Source organism: Canis aureus, chromosome 12 (genome assembly GCF_053574225.1).
Source record: "Canis aureus isolate CA01 chromosome 12, VMU_Caureus_v.1.0, whole genome shotgun sequence".
Taxonomy (NCBI): domain Eukaryota; kingdom Metazoa; phylum Chordata; class Mammalia; order Carnivora; family Canidae; genus Canis; species Canis aureus.
In genome coordinates, this window is record NC_135622.1 from 15,227,859 (window position 1) to 15,247,815 (window position 19,957).

General features: G+C 37.8%; 1 protein-coding gene across 1 annotated transcript in view; it reads left to right on the forward strand.

Moving 5' to 3' along the window:
• The window catches only part of ALMS1 (ALMS1 centrosome and basal body associated protein), a 216,461-nt gene that overhangs the window by 16,853 nt on the left and 179,651 nt on the right, over window positions 1–19,957 (forward strand). Inside the window, exon 2 of the mRNA XM_077842914.1 lies at window positions 10,338–10,463. Within this exon, the coding sequence (XP_077699040.1) occupies window positions 10,338–10,463 (126 nt within the window). The remainder of the gene's footprint in view (window positions 1–10,337; window positions 10,464–19,957) is intronic.

Sequence of the window (19,957 nt, forward strand, 5' to 3'; positions counted from 1 at the left end):
TATTTATGATAGAGAGAGAGAGAGAGAGGCAGAGACAGGAGGAGGGAGAAGCAGGCTCCATCCCGGGAGCCTGATGTGGGACTCGATCCTGGTACTCTAGGATCGCGCCCTGGGCCAAAGACAGGTGCCAAACCACTGAGCCACCCAGGGATCCCCTCAATTTATATTATTAATATTATTTCTGGGCGTTCTCTTTTTTTTTCCCTTGATCTATGTGTATTTTTTGGTGCCAGTACCATACTGTTTTGATTATTGTAGCTTTGCCAGTATATCTTGAAATCTGGGATTCTGATACCTCCAGTTTTTCTTTTTTTCAAATTACTTTGGTTATTAGGGGTCTTTTGTGGTTCCATACAAATTTTAGGATTATTTATTTTAGGGGATCCCTGGGTGGCTCAGCTTGAGGTTTAGTGTCTGCCGTTGGCCCGGGGTGTGATCCTGGAGTCCTGGGATCGAGTCCCACATCAGGCTCCCTGCATGGAGCCTGCTTCTCTCTCTGCTTGTGTCTCTGCCTCTCTCTCTCTCCATCTCTCTCTCTCTCTCTCTGTCTCTCATGAATAAATAAATAAAATCTTTAAAAAAATGATTATTTATTTTAGTTCTGTGAAAAATGTTGCTGGTATTTTGATAGGGATTGGATTAAATCTGTAGATTGCTTTAGGGATTATGGACATTTTAACAATATTGGTTCTTAGAATCCATGAACATGGAATATCTTTCCACTTATGTTGTCTTCAATTTCTCTCTTCTCTTCTCTTCTCTTCTCTTCTCTTCTCTTCTCTTCTCTTCTCTTCTCTTCTCTTCTCCTTCCTTCCTTCCTTCCTTCCTTCCTTCCTTCCTTCCTTCCTTCCTTCCTTCCTTCCTTCCTTCCTTCCTTCCTTCTCTTTCTAGATTTTGTTTATTTGTGAGGGACACAGAGAGAAAGGCAGAGACACAGGCAGAGGACCAAGCAGGTTCCGTGCAGGGAGCCTGATGTGGAACTCAATCCCAAAACTCCAGGGTCATGCCCTGGGCCAAAGGCAAGACACTCAACTGCTGAGCCACCTAGGCGTCCCTCTTGTCTTCAATTTCTTTCATCAGTGTTTTATAATTTTCAGAGTACCAAGTCTTTTACCTTCTTGGTTAGATTTATCCTTAGATATTTTATTATTATGTTTTAATATGTTTCATATTGATATTACTGTAGCCACTCTACCTCTTTTTTTTTAAATTTTTAAAAAAATTTATTTATTTATGATAGTCACAGAGAGAGAGAGAGAGGCAGAGACACAGGCAGAGGGAGAAGCAGGCTCCATGCACCGGGAGCCTGATGTGGGATTCGATCCCGGGTCTCCAGGATCGTGCCCTGGGCCAAAGGCAGGCTCCAAACCGCTGCGCCACCCGGGGATCCCCACTCTACCTCTTTTAGGATTGTTTGCATAGTAAATATTTTTTTATCTGTCCTTTAATTTTTTTAAAAGATTATTTATTCATAAAAAAAAAAAAGATTATTTATTCATGAGGGACAGAGAGAGAGGCAGAGACACGGGGAGGGAGTCCGACCCAGGACTCAGTTCCGAGTCTCCAGGATCACGCCCTGGGCTGAAGGCGGCGCTAAACTGCTGAGCCACCAGGGCCACCCAGAAATCTTTTTTTTTTTTTTCATGCAGTTTAACACAACATATGCCTTTGATTGGATTATTTAGTTCATTCATAGTTAGTGTTATTGATATGTTTGGATTCATTTCCATTTAACTTTTTATTTTCTATATGTCTCGTGTCTCTTTTATGCCTTTAGTGCTTACATTGCCACCTTTTGTATTAAGTAGATTATTTTCTCATACCATTTTATTCTGATCTTTAAAATTATAATTCTTGTTATTATTAGGGCTTACAATACACATATTAACTTATCAGAATCTGCTTCAGATTTATTAGGAGTTAGTGCAGTGTCATATAGAGAAACTTTATGCCCATATAAATCCATCCCCTATCCCCTTTTTAATGCTATTAATGTTAGGCACAGGTCAGTATATGTTACATACTCAACAATGCATTGTTTTAGTTAAAACTTTATAAAATCTTAGGTTTTTTTGAAGAATCTGGCAGAATGGAGAATAACAATTATATATTTATAGAGATTGTTTTATTGACCTTTTTATTTTCCCTATCTTCTACTTTTCATTTCTTCCCTTTTTTTTGAGGTAGTATGGGGTGTAATTTCCTTACTCCATTATGACTCTTCCTATTATCTCTTCTGTGCTGTCATTATCAAATATATTTCTATATTATAGACCCAATGATACAATTACATATATATTGTTTCATACAAGCTTTTTAAATCAGTGAAAGGAAAAAAAAGAGAAGAAATATGCAGTTATATTGTCTTTTGCAATTACCTGCAAAATTGCTTTAATTGGCTTTTTGATGTTTTCCATAAATTTGAATTACTCATGGTGTCACTTGCTTTTATCCTGAAGAACTTCCTTTAGTATTTTCTGTAAAACTGGTTTGTGATCAACAAATCTTCTGTTTAATTTATCTGGGGCTTAATTTTTTTAGGTTAATTGTAACAAAACACATATATAAAATTTACCATCTTAACCATTTTTTTTAGGTTAATTATTTGAGAGAGAGTGCGCATGAGCAGGGGAAAGAGCAAAGGAGGAGAAGCCGACTCCCTGCTGAGCAGGGAGCCCAATGGAGTTCAATCCCAGGACTTTGAGATCATGACCTGAGCTAAAAGGCAGATGCTTAACAGACTGAGCTATCCAGATGCCCTTCATCTTACCCATTTTCTTTTAAAGATTTTATTTATTTATTCATGTGAGACAGAGAGACAGACAGACAGAGGCATAGGCAGAGGGAGAGGGAGAAACAGGCTTCATGCAGGAAGCCCGATGCAGGATCAATCCTGGGACTCTGGGATCACACCCTGAGCCAAAGGCTCAACTGCTGAGCCACCCAGGCGTCCCAATCTTAACTATTTTTAAGTGTGGGATTCAATAATGTTAAAACTGTGTTAACGTTGTTATACAACCAATTTTCAGAGTTCTTTTTATCTTGCAAAACTGAAACTTTGTGCCTGTTAAACACAACTTCCCATTCTTCCTCATCCCAGCCTATGGCAACCACCATTCTACTTCATGTTTCTGTGAATTTGATTACTTTAGGTACCTCATTTAAGTGGACTCTCACAGTGTGAGTCATTTTATGACTGGCTTATTTCAGTTAGCATTTTTTTTTAAAGATTTTAATTTATTGTGAATATGCTGCTGTGAACATGGGTGTACAAATATTTCTTTAGGACCCTGCTGTTAGTTCTTTTGGGTATATACCCAGAAGTGGAATTGCTGGATCCTATGGTAATTTTTTCTTTTTTTTTAATTTTTTGAGGAACTACCATGCTGTTTTCCACAGTGGCTTTACCTTTTGTATTCCCATCAGCAGTGCTTAAGAATTTGAATGTCACCACATCCTTAACAGTGATTGTTTTGTTTTAAGATTTTATTTATTTATTCACGAGAGACACAGAGAGAGAGAGTGGCAGAGACACAGGCAGAGGGAGAAGCAGGCTCCACGCAGGGAGCCTGACATGGGACTCAAACCTGGGTCTCCAGGATCATGCCCTGGGCTGAAGGTGGCACTAAACTGCTGGGCCACTGGGGCTGCCCTCGGGTTTTTTTATTTTTTTATTTTTTTATAGTGGCTACCCTAATGGGTGTGAGATGTTATCTCATTGTGTTTTGATTTGCACTTCCCTAATGTTTAGTGATGTTGAGCATCTTTTCATGTGATTATTGGCTATTTGTACATTTTCTTTGGTAAAGTGTATTCAGATCCTTTGCCCATTTTTTTTTTTTTTAATTTATTTATGATAGTCACACAGAGAGAGAAAGAGGCAGAGGGAGAAGCAGGATCCATGCACTGGGAGCCCGATGTGGGATTCGATCCCGGGTCTCCAGGATCGCACCCTGGGCCAAAGGCAGGCGCCAAACCGCTGCGCCACCCAGGGATCCCCTTTGCCCATTTTTTAATTGGGTTATTTTACTTTTTATTATTGAGTTGTAATAGTTATCATATATTCTGGCTATGACTCTTTTATCAGATATATACCTTGCAATTTTTTTCTCCCATTCTGTGGGTTGTCTTTTTACTGTGTACTATGATAGTGTCTTTTGATGCACAATTATTTTTTTTTTAATTTTCACGAAGTCCAGTTTGTTTTTCTTCTGTTAACATGTACCATAGGTGTTATACCAGAAAATAACACCAATTTGGATTCTCAATCAGTGTCATGAAGCTTTTTTTCCATGTTGTCTTGTAAGAGTTATATTGTTTTAGGTCTTTCATTTAGGGTTTTGATCCATTTTTGGTTACTTTTTGTGTGTGGTTTTGGGTAAACTAGTTTTCATTGTGTAAGTTTTTCACCTTTTTGGTTCCTTCCTAAATATTTGATTCTTTTTGATGCTATTTTAAGTGGAATTGTTTTTGTAATTTCTTTTCACATTGTTTACTGTGTATAGAAATGCAATTGGTATTTGTGTGTTGACTTTGTATCTAGTCAGCTACTTTGCTGAATTCACTTATTCTAACAGTTTGTGTGCGCACATATGTGTGTATAATCTTTGGAGCTTTTTTTTCCTTAAGATTTATTTAATTGGGATCCCTGGGTGGTGCAGCGGTTTGGCGCCTGCCTTTGGCCCAGGGCGCAATCCTGGAGACCTGGGATCGAATCCCACGTCGGGCTCCCGGTGCATGGAGCCTGCTTCTCCCTCTGCCTATGTCTCTGCCTCTCTCTCTCTCTCTCTCTCTCTCTCTCTCTGACTATCATAAATAAATAAAAATTTTAAAAAAAGATTTATTTAATCTTGAGAGACAGAGAGGAAGAGAGGCAGAGACATAGGCAGAGTGAGAAGCAGGCTTCCTGCAGGGAGCCTGATGTGGAACTCCGTCCCAGGAACCTTGGGATCATGACCTGAGCAAAAAGGCAGACCCTCAACTACTGAGCCACCCAGGCACCCTAGTCTTTGGAGGTTTTTTTTTTTTCTTTTTTTTTTCTTTTTAAGATTTTTTATTTATTCATGAGAGAGAGAGAGAGAGAGAGAGACAGGGCAGAGGCACAGGCAGAGGGAGAAGCAGGCTGCATGCAGGGAGCCCGATATGGGACTCCATCCGGGGACTCCAGAATCACGCCCTGGGCCGAAGGCAGGCGCTTAGCTGCTGAGCCACCCAGGAATCCCTTTTCTTTTCTTTTCTCTTTTCTTTTCTTTTCTTTTCTTTTCTTTTCTTTTCTTTTCTCTTTTCTTTTCTTTTCTTTTCTTTTCTTTTCTTTTTTTCTTTTCTTTCCTTTTCCTTTTCCTTTTCCTTTTCCTTTTCCTTTTCCTTTCTCTTTTCTTTTCTCTTTTCTCTTTTCTTTTTTACGATTTTTTATTTCTTTGGAGTTTTTTTATATTGAAGATCGTATCATCTGCAACTGAGATATTTTGCATTTTTCTTTCCAGTTTGGTTGCCTTGTATTTCCTTTTCTTGCTAAATGTTCTAGTTTGAATCTCTAGCACTATTTTGTTCCTGATCTTAGAGGAAACACTTCCAATCTTTCACTATTGAATATGCTGTTTACTGTGGCTTTTGCATATATGGTTCTTATTATGTTGAGGTAGTTTTCTTCTTTTCCTAGTTTGTTGAATGTTTTTACTATGAAAGGGTGATGACCATTGTCAAATGCTTTTTCTGTATCACTTGAGATAATCATCTTGGTTTATCCTTAATTCTGTTACTAGGAGGTATTACACTGATTTTTTATATGTCAAACCATCCTTGTGTTCTAGGTTTAAAATCTACTTGATTATGGTATATAATTTTTTAATGTACTGTGCATTCTGTGTGCTAGTATTAATTTTGTTGAAGATTTTTGCTTCTGTGTTCATTGAAGATATTGGTGTTAGTTTTCTGGTTTCCAGTGTCTTTGTCGTTGTCTCATATCATGGTAATGCTAGCCTCAGAATGAGTCAAGAAGTGTTCCTCTTCAGTTTTTTGGAAATGTTTTAGGAAGTTTGGTGTTCGTTCTTTTTAAAATGTTTGATGAACAAATGGCAGTGAAGCCATCTGGTCTTTGGCTTTTCCCTGTTGGGAGGTTTGTGATTACTGATTTAATCTCCTTGTTTCAGGTTTGTTCAGATTTTCTCTTCTTTCATGATTCAGTATGTGTTTCCAGGAATTTATGTATTTCTTTTTTGTTTGTCCAGTTTATTTGTGTACAGTTGTTTGTACTGTTCTCTTATAATCCTTATTTCTGGGCCATTGGTTATAATTTTTCCTTTTTGTGTCTAGTTTTATTATTTTGAGCCTTTTTTTTTCTTATTCCAGCTAAGGGTTTGCTAATTTTTTTGATCTTTAAAAAAACCTTAACTTTTAGTTTCATTAATTATTTTTTTCCTCTGTTCAGTATTTTATGTGTGCTTCAGTGTTTATTATTTCTTTCCTTCTGCTTGTTTTAGGTTTAGTTTGTTGTTCCTCTAGTTCCTTGAGGTGTAAATTAGGTTGTTGATTTGAGATTATCCTTTTGTTTAAATGTATGCCTTACAGCTGTAAATTTACAGTTGTAAATTTCCTTTAGCATTGCTTTGTTGCATCCTATAAGTTCTGGCATTTTGTGTCTTCATATTTATTTATGTCAAAGTTTTTTTTAATTTTCCCTTGTAACTTCTTGTTTGACCTATTGGTTTTTAAAAGAGTGTAGTGTTTAATTTATATATATTTGTGGAAATTTCCAGTTTTTTTTCTGTGCTGTTGATTTCTAGTTTTATTCCATTGTGGTTGAGGAAGACACTGTGCATTTCAGTCTTTTTGAGCTTGTTAAGACTCATTTTGTAGCTAACATGTTCTATTCTAAAGAATGGTCCATATATACTTGAAAAAAATGTATATTCTGTTTTTAGGTGGAGTGCTATAGATATGTGTTAGGTCCAGTTGGTCTGTATTGTTGTTCAGTTCCTCTATTTCCTTATTGTTCTTCGGTATGGTGGTTTTATCCATTATTGAAAGTGAGGTATTGAAGTCTTTTAATATACTGTGTTGCTCTGTGTTTCTCCTCCAAAGTCTTTAAAAATTTGCCTCATTGATTTTGGAGCTCTGAGGTTGGGTGCATAAATACTTTTAATTGTTATGTCTTCTTGGTGATTTGACCCTTTTAAGATTCTGTCGTGTCCTTTGTCTCATAACAATTTTTGATTTAAAATCTGTTTTGTCTGAACTTGGTACAGCTATTCCTGTGCTCTTTTATTAGCATGGAATATCCTTTTCCATCCTTTTACTTTCAGCCTGTGTGTGTCCGTAGATCTAAAGTGTTTCTCTCATGGACAGTACATATTTGGAAGACTACTAACTTTTAATATTACAGACTTACTCAGGGAAAGACTCTTTCAAACTTTTAATTTATACCAAAGACATTTAATCTCATATGAAGAGTTCATGACACTTGCATAGTTTTGAAGCATTCATCTTAAAACTTCTGCTTCAAGAGGGGTGCCTCCATGCTCAGTCATTTAAGGGCTTGGCTCAGATCAAGCCCTTCACTGGGCTCCCTGCACAGCGGGGAGCCTGCTTCTCCTGCCTTCTATTCCCCCTGTGTGTGTTTGTTCTCTCCCTCTCCCTCTTTCCGAAACTCTGTGTCAAATAAATAAAATCTTAAAGAATCCTTCAAATATTGGGTTATATTCAAAGGCAATAGTGGGAAAGTTGATCAAATTTATGAGGATGTAATAGAAATGATTTTTCTCAATGATGTTTAAACAGATGGGTGATAAAAATAGGAAGTTCTGGGGCACCTGGTGACTCAGTGGTTGAGCGTCTGTCTTTGGCTCAAGTCATGATCCTGGGGTCCTGGGATCGAATTCTGCATTGGGCTTCTTGTGGGGAGCCTGCTTCTCCCTGTGCCTATATCTCTGCCTCTCTGTCTGTCTGTCTGTCTCTCTCTCTCTGTCCCTCATGAATAAGTAAATAAAACCTTAAAAAAAAGGAAGTCCTGGGGAATGGATTTTTTAAGTAAGAACTTTTAACATTTAGTTTTAATTTTAGGTTTTCTTTAAACTGATAAAAGTGAGGGGAGAGTTCATTTTCTCACACATTGGGTTAGTTCTCAATGTGCTAGTTTCTCAACGTATCATTAGTTTCCTACAAATATCCTAATGAATTGAACTCTCTTTTTATAAGCTGTTCTGAATCAGCTCTTTAAGGCAAGACCCCATGCTCCACAACCTGCATTATTTCGCTGCAGTGAATAGCCATTTTGAACATTCATGTTGGCATTCTTCTTTCCTGGAGGGCACAAAGAAGATTAACTGTGCCAGAACATTGGCTGTATTGTTACAGATTTAGGAATTTCAAATGGCCAGAACGCATTTGCAAAAATAGTTTTATTTTTTATTCTTTGTCCCTTAAAAATCTCCACTGAAGCAAGATGGGTGTGCACCATGGTACTCTACCTGTAGAGAAATCCTTTTGGAAGAGTTGATATCTTAGAAATCTCTATAGTTATTGAGTAGATTTTAAATAAGCTGGTCTTAACAAAAACACATTGTTGTAAGCATTCTGTAAAAAAATTTTTTTGTATTGTTAGTGTAGTATCTGTTTTAATTCTGGAAAAAATCTGATGACCTTGAGTTTCCTTCAGAGGCTCATTCACATTTGTGGTTATTAATATTTTGTTAGCATTCATCTTCCTTGACATTCATAACTGCCTATTTTACTTTATAACTTTTTCCCTTTTTATGGACATTGTGTATTTATTTCTTTGAGGATCTGAGGTACTCATTTTAAAGTTTTTAAAAAATATAGTTTGTAATCATTTTTAGCAGGAGTGTTTTTTTTGTTTTGTTTTTTTTTTTTTTTGTCTTATGGTGCACCCTTCTCTATCTGGTGTTTTTGTGGTTGTCTTTACCTTGCCCCTTGTGGCTGCTTTTTAAAAAAGAGTTCTTATATTGAAACTGGTTTTTATTGTCCAGGAATATTGGAGGAAATCTCAGGAACCAGTCCCTGAACCAGTGGGTTACTTGACATAGGTCATTTTTGTTTGATTGCCTTGGATCTTTTCTATTTGCAATGTTTCAGCCTTGAGCTGCAGTCACAGCTTTTTTTTTTTTTTTTTTTTAAATTTTTATTTATTTATGATAGTCACAGAGAGAGAGAGAGGGGCAGAGACACAGGCAGAGGGAGAAGCAGGCTCCATGCACCAGGAGCCCGACGTGGGATTCGATCCTGGGTCTCCAGGATCGCGCCCTGGGCCAAAGGCAGGCGCCAAACCGCTGCGCCACCCAGGGATCCCTGCAGTCACAGCTTTTATTGCCTCCTTTCACAGGTTAAGGGAGCCCTGCTCTGATTTCACAAAAAGCCTGATGTTTGTTCCCACTGCCTCCACTGGGTTGATTTTAGTCCCTATTTTTAAGGCTAATTTCTTAGATGTCTCAAAAAATAAGATTTTAAAATAACTTGCTTGTTTCTACTTGCTTCTTTTACTGGTAGGGGTATAGGAGGTTAAGGATCTGCCATGGTTTATTGGAAAATATGTTGAGTTCTAACTGAATAACCTTAAGACTCTATTTTTTTATTTTTATTTTTTTTAAAGATTCATTGTTTCTTTTGGAGAGAACGGGAGTGGGCACTTGCACACATGAGAGCAGGGAGAAGAGCAGGGACAATGACAGGGAGAGAGAGAGAGAGAGAGAAAGAATCCTATATAGACTCCATGCAGAGCACAGAGCCTGACACTGGACTTGATCTCAAAACCCTGAGGTCATGACCTGAGCTGAAATGAAGAATCAGGTGCTTAACCTACTGAGCCACCTGGCCCCCTTTTTTTTTTTTTTTTTTTTTTTAAGTGAAGGTAGTAATTTGGATAGTGGTTGTGGAGTTGAAATGTTTTATATACATATATACGTATATAGGAAAGTGCTTTATAAACAGAGAAATATAAGTTAAAGTTTAGATTTTACTTATTGTTTAGTAGCAGTGATTGTGTTACTATTGTATTTAAATCTGCTTTTCACGGCACCTCCATGGCTCAGTGGTTGAGCATCTGCCTCTGGCTCAGGAAGGGTTAAACCAAAGTCCACACTCCCCTGACCCTCCCTCCCAGATCTAAGCCACTGGCTTCAACAAATCATCTTAAAAAGCCAAGTGAGGGTACCTGGGTGGCTCACTGGTTGAGTTTCTGCCTTTGGCTCAGATCATGGTCCCAGGGTCTCGGGAGTGAGTCCCATATCAGACTCCCTTCAGGGAGTCTGCTTCTCCTTCTGCCTGTGTCTCAGCTTCTCATGAATAAATAAATCTTAAAAAAAAAATCTGCTTTTGATTTTCAGGTTGTCCCATTGACACATCATGTATGGCAAGAGTCATCATATCAAGGCAATAGTGGAACACAGATTTCTGATACTAATGTGGTCTTTGTGGAAAAAACAGCTTGGTGGGGGTGTAGGAATGATCAGGTATGTCTTGTGTAACTGGCAAACTATTTTTCTTTTCATAAATAGCATGAGAAATTCTGATTTAGCTGTGAAGAATGGTAAGAGGTGAATTTTCCATTTTTCTATTAGATCTTTGATAGTTTTAATTATATAGAATAGCATTTCAATTTCTTTTTTGTCTCAGGACTCCTTTACATTCTTCAAAACTATTTTAAGCATCTTTTGTTTGTATGAATTATTTCTATTGATATTTAGTTTACTAGAAATTAAAACATTTAAAGATATTTTTAAAATAACATATCCGGGACGCCTGGGTGACTCAGCGGTTGCCGTCTTCCTTTAGCTCAGGGTGTGATCCTGGAGTTCCGAGATCGAGTCCCGCGTCAGGCTCCCTGCATGGAGCCTGCTTCTTCCTCTGCCTATGTCTCTGCCTCTTTCTTTCTTTCTCTCTTTCTCCTTCTCTCTGTGTTTCTCATGAATAAATGAATAAAATATTTTTTTTTAATTTTTAAAATTTTTTTTTATTTTATGATAGTCACCGAGAGAGAGAGAGAGGCAGAGATACAGGCAGAGGGAGAAGCAGGCTCCATGCACCGGGGAGCCCGACGTGGGATTCGATCCCAGGTCTCCAGGATCGCGCCCTGGGCCAAAGGCAGGCGCCAAACTGCTGTGCCACCCAGGGATCCCAAATGAATAAAATCTTTAAAAAAACCCCAACAAACACATTATATAGTAGCATAAGTAGTATATTTAAAAATGAAAAAATATTTTCCAAGACAGAAAAGTTAGTTGAAAAGTGGCATTGTTCTACATTTTTTCATATCTCTTTAATGTCAGGTCTAATAAAAGACAACGTATTAGGGTTCTCCAGAAAAACAGAACCAGTAGATTTATACATATATACACACACACACACACACACATACAACACACACACAAAATAAGAAATTTGCTCTTGTGCTAGCTGAGATTTCTAAGATCTGGAACCTGGAGACCCAGGAGAGCTGATGGTATAGTTATAGTCTGAATCCAAAGGCCTGAAAACCAGGAGAACTGATGGTTTAAGTTCTACTCTGAATCCAAGCCTAAAGGCAGGAGAAGACCATCAGGCAGAGAGAGTAAATTGTAAATTCTGTTTTGCTCAGCCTTTTGTTCCATTCAGGCCTTTAATGGATTGGATGAGGCTTAATCCACAGTGGAAAGGGCAATCTCCTTTACTTAATCTGTGGATCGAATGTTTTTTTTGTTTTGTTTTGTTTTTGTGTTTTTGTTTTTGTTTTTTTTGTGGATCGAATGTTAATCAAATGTTAATCTAGACACACAGACACATGGAACAATATTTTCCCAAATATGTGGCCACCTGGTGGCTCAGCCAAGTTGACACATAAAATTAACCATCACAATTGGATTCTCATATCTGCTTCTGCATTTAGTCTTTTGGGATACATCACAGTATGTGAAGAAAATCTGGACTTACATAGAAAGGGGAGCTCCATATAGATTTCCTGAAAGAGTGTGACTGCCAAGGATCTTTGGTCCACTCTTTGAGAACCATTGATCTAGAGTATACTCATAAATTTAGAAGAAATGGAAAAATTATGAGCAGATGGGAAAGAGGCTTATATGTTTGTTGGAGGAAAAATGTAGCCTCATTTATAATGGTTAAATATTTAGGGTTGATTATCTAAGATCTTGGGTTATCAGTTTCTTCTGGTACCTTCAATTTCCCCTAAATTGCAGTGATTATTCATTTGATGCAAGATATGAAGAAAGGAAATTTGCTGTCATGAAGAGAAAGGAATGAAAAGAAGCCTTGACTAGAAAATTCATAGCACTCTGGGACTCTTAAATGAAAGGGGGATTGCAATAGACTGAATTGTGTGGCATAAGATGTGTTGAAGTCCTATTCCCCAGTACTTTAGAATATGTCCTTATTTGAAAAAGGGTGATTGCAGATATAGCTTAGGTGAGATCATACTGGAGTACAGTAGGCCCTTAATCCAATATGACTGCTGTCGTTAGAGGAAAATAGGATGCGTAGAGAGAGCCACACACAGGAAGAAGTCAGCCCTATCAAGACAGAGGCAGACATTGGCAATCTACTGCAACAAGCCAAGGAATGTCTGGGGCTACCAGAGGGTGGAAGAGGTAAGGAAAGGATTCTCTTTAGAGGCTTTGGATGGAACATGGCCCTGCCAACACTTTGATCTCAGACTTCTAGCCTCCAGGACTGTGAGAAAATAAATTTCTGTTGTTTTGAACCCCCTAGTTTGTGTAACTTTGTTATGGTAGTCCTAGGAAATGATTATAGGGATATATCCCTAAATAGTTTGGTAGTCTCTGAGGATATATTTATGGTATAGTCCAAACGTAGTTGTCTTCCTTTTTGTCCCTATCTTGTGAAATATACGCCGTGAAAAAAAAAAATATGCCTTAGACAGATCCTGTAGCTCTTCTTTTCCTGCCTTCATGCCTGGGTTCCTCAGCATAGCTGGAACATTATGCCACTTTCTCATTTCCCCCCTTTTTCTCCTTGTTTTTTTTGGTTTTTAAAAATTATTTGTTTATTCATGAGAGACAGAGAGGCAGAGACATAGGCAGAGGGAGAAGCTGGCTCCCTGCAGGGAGCCTGATAGCAGAACTCGATCCCAAGACCCCAGGATCATGACAATGAGCCAAAGGCAGATGCTCAACCACCGAGCCACCCAGGTGCCCCCTTCTCCTTGTTATTTGGTTCATTCATCTTTGTTGCTGTTTTCTGAGTTACCTCTCTTAATTCACTGAAAATATAGCTCTTGCTACACTGTTCTCAGTTTCTTTCACTTCAGCTTACATTACCCATCTAGTGCCTAAAACTCCTGGATCTTTGATCTAACCTACAGAGATCTTTTCTTCCACTTCTCCTCCTAAACTTTTACCCCTACTAGGGGTACCCATCCTGTAGTCACAGTCTAGACCATGTCACCTCCAGCAACTTGAGTACAAATGTCTCATCCCTAGCTGTTTGGTTTAATACTCTGCTCCCTGTTCATTAAATGAAATTTTTAAGAATTTTCTTCATTTCCTGCTATGTTAACCTCATTGATGTATAATTTTATCACAGCAAACTTCGCTTTTTTAGGTATACAGTTTGATGAGCTTTGAGAGATATATGCAGTCATAACCAGTACCACATTTGAGATATACAAGGTTGCTGTCACTCCCCAAAAGTTCTCTTGTACCTCACTGTAATCAGTCGTCTCCCCCATCCTTAGTCCCTGGCAACTACTGATCTGATTTCTGTCCCTATAGTTTTGTCTTTTCAAAATTAAAGTATATAGGCTTTCGAATCTGGCTTCTTTTACTTAACACATGCTTTTGAGATTTATCCATATTATTATGTGACTCAGAAGTTCTTTTTAATTTTTTTATTGCTGAGTAGTATTCCATACAGGTGCAAATTTTTGTAGACAAATGGTTTCATTCTCTTGGTAAATACTTAGGAATGAGATTACTGGCTGATACAGTAATTGTATGTTTAATGTTGTAAGAAAGTACTAAACTGTTTTCCAAAGTGGCCATGCCATTTTGTCTTCCCCCACAATATATGAGAATTCTAGTTGATTTGCATCCTTGCCGGTTCTTGGTATTGTTAGTTTTTTTGTTTTAAAAGTTTTAGCCATTCTAGGTATATTATGGGGTCTCATTGTGGTTTTAATTTTTTTTTAAGTTTTTTATTTATTTATGATAGAGAGAGAGAGAGAGAGAGAGAGAGAGGCTCATTGTGGTTTTAATATGCATTTTCCTAATGACTAATGATATTGTACATCTTTTTTTTTTTTTTTTAAAGATTTTATTTATTTATTCATGAGAGATAGAGAGAGAGAGAGAGAGGCAGAGACACAGCAGAGGGAGAAGCAGGCTCCATGCAGGGAACCCGACGTGGGACTCGATCCCGGGTCTCCAGAATCACACCCTGGGCTGAAGGCAGTGCTAAACTGCTGAGCCACCCGGGCTGTCCTGTACATCTTTTTGTGTGCTTATTTGCCACCCATGTTTCTTCTTTAATGTAGGGTCTTTTAAAATCTCTTCCCCATTTTTTTTTTAAATTTTATTTATTCATGAGAGACAGAGAGGCAGAAGCATGGGCAGAGGGAGAAGCAGGCCCCATGCAGGGAGCCCAATGTGGGACTTGATCCTGGGACTCCAGGATCACGCCCTGGGCCGAAGGCAGGTGCTCAACCACTGAGCCACCCAGGCGTCCCTCTTCCTCATTGCTATTTTTTAATTTTTAATTTTTATTTTTTTAAAAGATTTTATTTATTTATTCATGAGAGACGGAGGAGGGGGCAGAGACACAGGCAGAGGGAGAAGCAGGCTCCATGAAGGGAGCCCGACGTGGGACTTGATCCCGGGTCTCCGGGGTCACAACCTGGATCGTAGGCAGCGCCAAACCGCTGAGCCACCCGGGCTGCCCCTCTTCCCCATTTTTTTTTTTTTAATTTGTATTTATTTATGATAGTCACAGAGAAAGAGAGAGAGAGAGAGAGAGAGGCAGAGACACAGGCAGAGGGAGAAGCAGGCTCCATGCACCGGGAGCCTGATGTGGGATTCGATCCCGGGTCGCCAGGATCGCGCCCTGGGCCAAAGGCAGGCGCCAAACCACTGCGCCACCCAGGGATCCCTCTTCCCCATTTTTAAAGGCTGATTTGTTCTATTTGTTGATTTTGGAAGTTCTTTATAAATTCTAGGTACAAGTCGTTTACTAAACATGTGTTTTGCAAATATTTTTTTCCCCTACTTTATAGTTTTTCTTTGAATTCTTTGTCTTTTAAAGAGCAAAAGCTTTAATTTTGATGAAATTGGTGTATAGCTTTTGTTTTTCAATGTTTTGTATTGTGTTCTGAGAAATTTTGTCCTAATCCTATGTCACAAAGATTTTTTCCTAGAAAATCTGGAAGGTTTCTCAACCTTGGCACTTTTGACATTTTGGGTCACTTAGTTCCTCATTGTATGGGGCTGTCTTGTATGTTGTAAGGTGTTTAGCAGCATCCTTGACCTTTTCCCACTAGATTCAGTAGCACTCTCTCATGTTGTAACTATGAAACATGTCTCTAAACATTGCTAAATGTCCCATAGTTGAGGGAAGAGAGGTTGTCAAAATTTAACCCAGTTTCGAACCAGTTTTTGAAGTTTTCTAGTTCTAGGTTTTACATTTCTATGATCTATTTTGAATTGGTTTTGTATATGATATAAAGTAAGTGTCCATCTTGATTTCTTTACATTTGAATATTTGTCATTCCAACACCATTAGCTGAAGATACGGTCTTTTTGTCTAGTGCTTCCTTGGCATCTTTATCAAAAACAGATTATATATGTGTTGGTCTATTTCTGGACTTTATTCCATTGATGGCTTGTCATACCAATTCTGCACTCTTAATTTTTGTACTCTCTTGAAATCAGGTAGTGTGAGTTCTCCCACTTTGCTCCTTGTTTGAAAAATGGTTTTGTTTTTGCTCTATTCTTTTAATTTCTATATAAATTTTATTTTATTATTTTTTAAAAAATTTTATTTATTTATTCATGAGGGACACAGAGAGAGACACAGGCAGAGGGAGAAGCAGGCTCCATGCAGGGAGCCCAATGCGGAACTTGATCCTGGGACTTCAGGATCACGCCCTGGGCCGAAGGCAGGTGCTAAACTGCTAAGCCACCCAGGGATCCCCCAAATTTCTATATAAATTTTAGAATCAGCATGTCTATTAAAAAAGCCTCTTGGAATTTTGATTAAGATTGCCTTGAGTCTATACATCAGTTTGGAGAGAATTGACACCTTAATATTTGAGTTCTGTAATCCACCAACACAACAGTTCTTGCAGTTTCATTTAAGTGTTTAGTTTTTTCATCAGTATTTTGTTGTCTTCGGTTTACCAAACTTAACATGTTGTGTTACCTTTTTTTTAAAAACATTGCTTTTAGGGACGCCTGGGTGGCTTGGTGGTTGGGCGCCTGCCTTTGGCTCAGGTCGTGATCGCAGGTTCCGGGATTGAGTCCCACACCGGGCTCCCTGTGAGGAGTCTGCTTCTCCCTCTGCTTGTGTCTCTGCCTCTCTTTCTCAGTCTGTCTCTCTCATGAATAAATAAATAAATCTTTAAAAAAATAAACAAACATTGCTTTTATTAAGGTGTAATTAATCATACTGATGTTTTTACAAATTTCAATTTCCTATTCACAAATATATAGAAATATAAATGACTTCTTATATTGACCTTTTAAGTCACATTTACTGATTTTAGTAATAGGTCTTTTTTTTTTTTTTTTTTTTTTTTGAGAGAGAGGGAGAAAGAGAAAATCCCAAGCAGGCTCCATGCCAGCACAGAGCCTACAGGGCTTATTTTCACTACCCTGAGATCATGACCTGAGCTGAAATCAAGAGTTGTACACTTTACTGGCTGAGCGACCCAGATGCCCTAGGACTTTCTAAATAGACAGTTGTATCAACTATATATTTTTTCCTTCTTAATATATGTATTTTATATCACTGGTTAGGATCTACTTATTATTTTACTTAATCTACTTTATGGGGATCCCTGGGTGGCGCAGCGGTTTGTCGCCTGCCTTTGGCCCAGGGCGCGATCCTGGAGACCCGGGATCGAATCCCACATCGGGCTCCCGGTGCATGGAGCCTGCTTCTCCCTCTGCCTGTGTCTCTGCCTCTCTCTCTCTCTCTCTCTGTGACTATCATAAATAAATAAAAAAAAAAAAAAAAAAAAAAAAAAAAAAAAAAAAAAAAAAAAAAAAATCTACTTTATGTTCTGACCAAAGCAAGTTTTGCCAGCATTTGTATAGCTGAATACAATGAGAACTTTTCTGTCCTTATTTTAGGTGCAATATATAGCATTTGACACTGTTAACCATTGCATAACTTCTTAAAATCATTTCCTTTCATGGCTTCTATTTTTTTTTTTTTTTCTACTCTTCTGTTTCCTTTCCTGCTTTATCTTCCCCCGTTCAACCTCAAAATCGAAGGTTCTAAGATATGGACCTGAATAATGGCCAAATGTGGTTTTCAGAAAAAAAAATTGGGGCATGGTATTTAAAAATTTTTGAAATGGACACACTTTAAAGTGTGTATGCAGTGCATATTTGGCCACAGGTCCCATCACTCTCTAATTCCAGGCGGTTTTACTCATTTCTGTTACTTCCCTGGCCCTGTACACGTTTGAGCTTTTGATTTCTGCTTGAAGTGTTGGGATGTTTTGGTTCTCATGTAGATTCAGGGGGGTTAAATATATCTGTATACTTAAAAATCCCAAATTTATATCTCTAATCTTTATTTCTCCAACAGAATATATTTATATCAAAAACATTAGGGATTTGAAGGCCTTTTTTTTTTCTTTTTAAAGATTTTATTTATTTATTCATGAGAGAGAGAGAGAGAGAGAGGCAGAGACAGAGGGAGAAGCAAGCTCCATGCAGGAAGCCCGATGTGGGACTTGATCCTGGGACTCCAGGATCATGCCCTGAGCCAAAGGCAGATGCTCAACCGCTGAGCCACCCAGGCATCCCTTGAGGGCCTTTTTATATTGATTAAAAAGGTATAACAAGTAATCGTTGTGTACTAGAAACATAGCAACAAAATCTACAGAATCTTGTGACCAGCACCAGGTGTTGTTCGTGTGTTGAATCACTTAATTGTACGCCTGAAACTAATATTACACTGTGTTAAGTAACTGGGACTTAAATAAAAACTTAAAAAAGGAAAAAACCAAAATAAGCAGGAAGAAAAGGAATTTTTTTAAAAAGAGCTTATTTATTTATTCATGAGAGACACAGAGAGAGAGACAGAGAGAGAGAGAGAGAGGCGGAGACACAGGAAGAGGGAAAATAGGTTCCCTGCAAGGAGCCTGACGCGGAACTGGATCCCAGACATCAGGATCACGCCCTGAGCCGAAGACAGATGCTCAACCACTGAGCCACCCAGGTGTCTCTGAAAAGGAATGTTGAATTAAGGGCGTTTTAAAATTTTATTTTATGGTGGGAAATTATAAATATGTTTACTTGGGGAGAGGAATGATGAAAGCAGGAGAATCAAATAGGGAGGCAGTCATTGAAAAGAATGGAATGAGATGGGAAGGCCTCTGATAGGTAGAGACTATTTTTAAGTTACAAGATGAGTATAGGGTTGTAGATCTGTTGACAGGAAGATAAGAAAATTCCATTGCCTGCTATTCACTTAATTGAAGTAGATGAGGTCATCAGTTGGAAACGAGGAAGGAGAGTTCAGTAGTTCTGAGGAGAGAAAGTGTAGTCATTTTAGCAAGTCAATTCACCAGGAAAATATAATAGGATTTCTATGCAATGCTGAGTGTCCTTGAAGTTTAATGCCATCAATTTAAAGAAAACGACATTTGGGTTTGTGTTTTTTTACTCTGCAATGTGCAGCTGCTTGGATTTGGATAAGGAGAATGTTTAACTAGAGAACTGAGCTTTTACCAGGCAAATATGGTAGTGGGAGAAAAGGGGAGGAAAGTTAAAGATATTTGCAAGGCAGTGGTTATGAGTATGACAATGAACTCTCAGAGTGGTAAAGAGGGAAATACAGGTAAGAAAGGAATGATGACTAGTGTAAATGTAATAGGATAATTGTCCTAGTGAGGTTAAGGAATTACTGAAGTTGAGCTAGAGTAATCTGACGAGGCCAGAGGATGGGCAGGCAGGAGAGCCAACAGACAGCTGTCTCTGTGGAGTGAGTAATAAACTATGGGACCAGGCTCAAACCATGCTTAAGGAGTCTGAGAGATGAGTTGGGGACTAGAGGTTTTGTTATAGTGAGAGTCACACAATGACTGCAATTGCCTTTGCTTTTTAAAATTTTATTTATTTATTATTATTTTTAAAACTGACCCTTCATCTTTTTTATTTTTATTTTATTATTTATTTATTTAAAAAAATTTTTTAAAGATTTTATTTATTCATGAGAGACACAGAGGCAGAGACACGTATTGCAATAAATTTATGTTTTATATTTTGGGCTTATGTGTCTATTAAATTTAATTTTCTAGTTTTTTTAGTTTTTTATTTTATTTTTATTGACTTATAACTTACTAATTTTAATTAGTATTTTAATAAAATGTTAAATTTGGAAGTAGGAAAAAATTGTTCCTTCCTGTAGATACTTTGAGAAGCATTGCTTCGAATCTTGCCACTAATCTAAGAGTAAACACTTGAAAGAGACCATTGGATTATGTGATAATGTTACACAATGAGAAGAGCCACGAGTCCATTAGAAACCAGTATAGCTAATTAAGAATTCAGTAGAGTGGTCATGTGTAGAGCATTTTACAACTTTAGGTTTGGAAAATGTTTTTCAGTATTATAATTCTAAAGTTTCATCAAATAAAACCAAATGTAAAAAAAAATGTATTGCTACAGTGAAGAGAATATTCAAGAATAACAGAATCACTAGTGATATAACACATTAAAATATGGATAATGATGGGAAGAGGTCTAAAATTAATTAATATTGTGAAAAC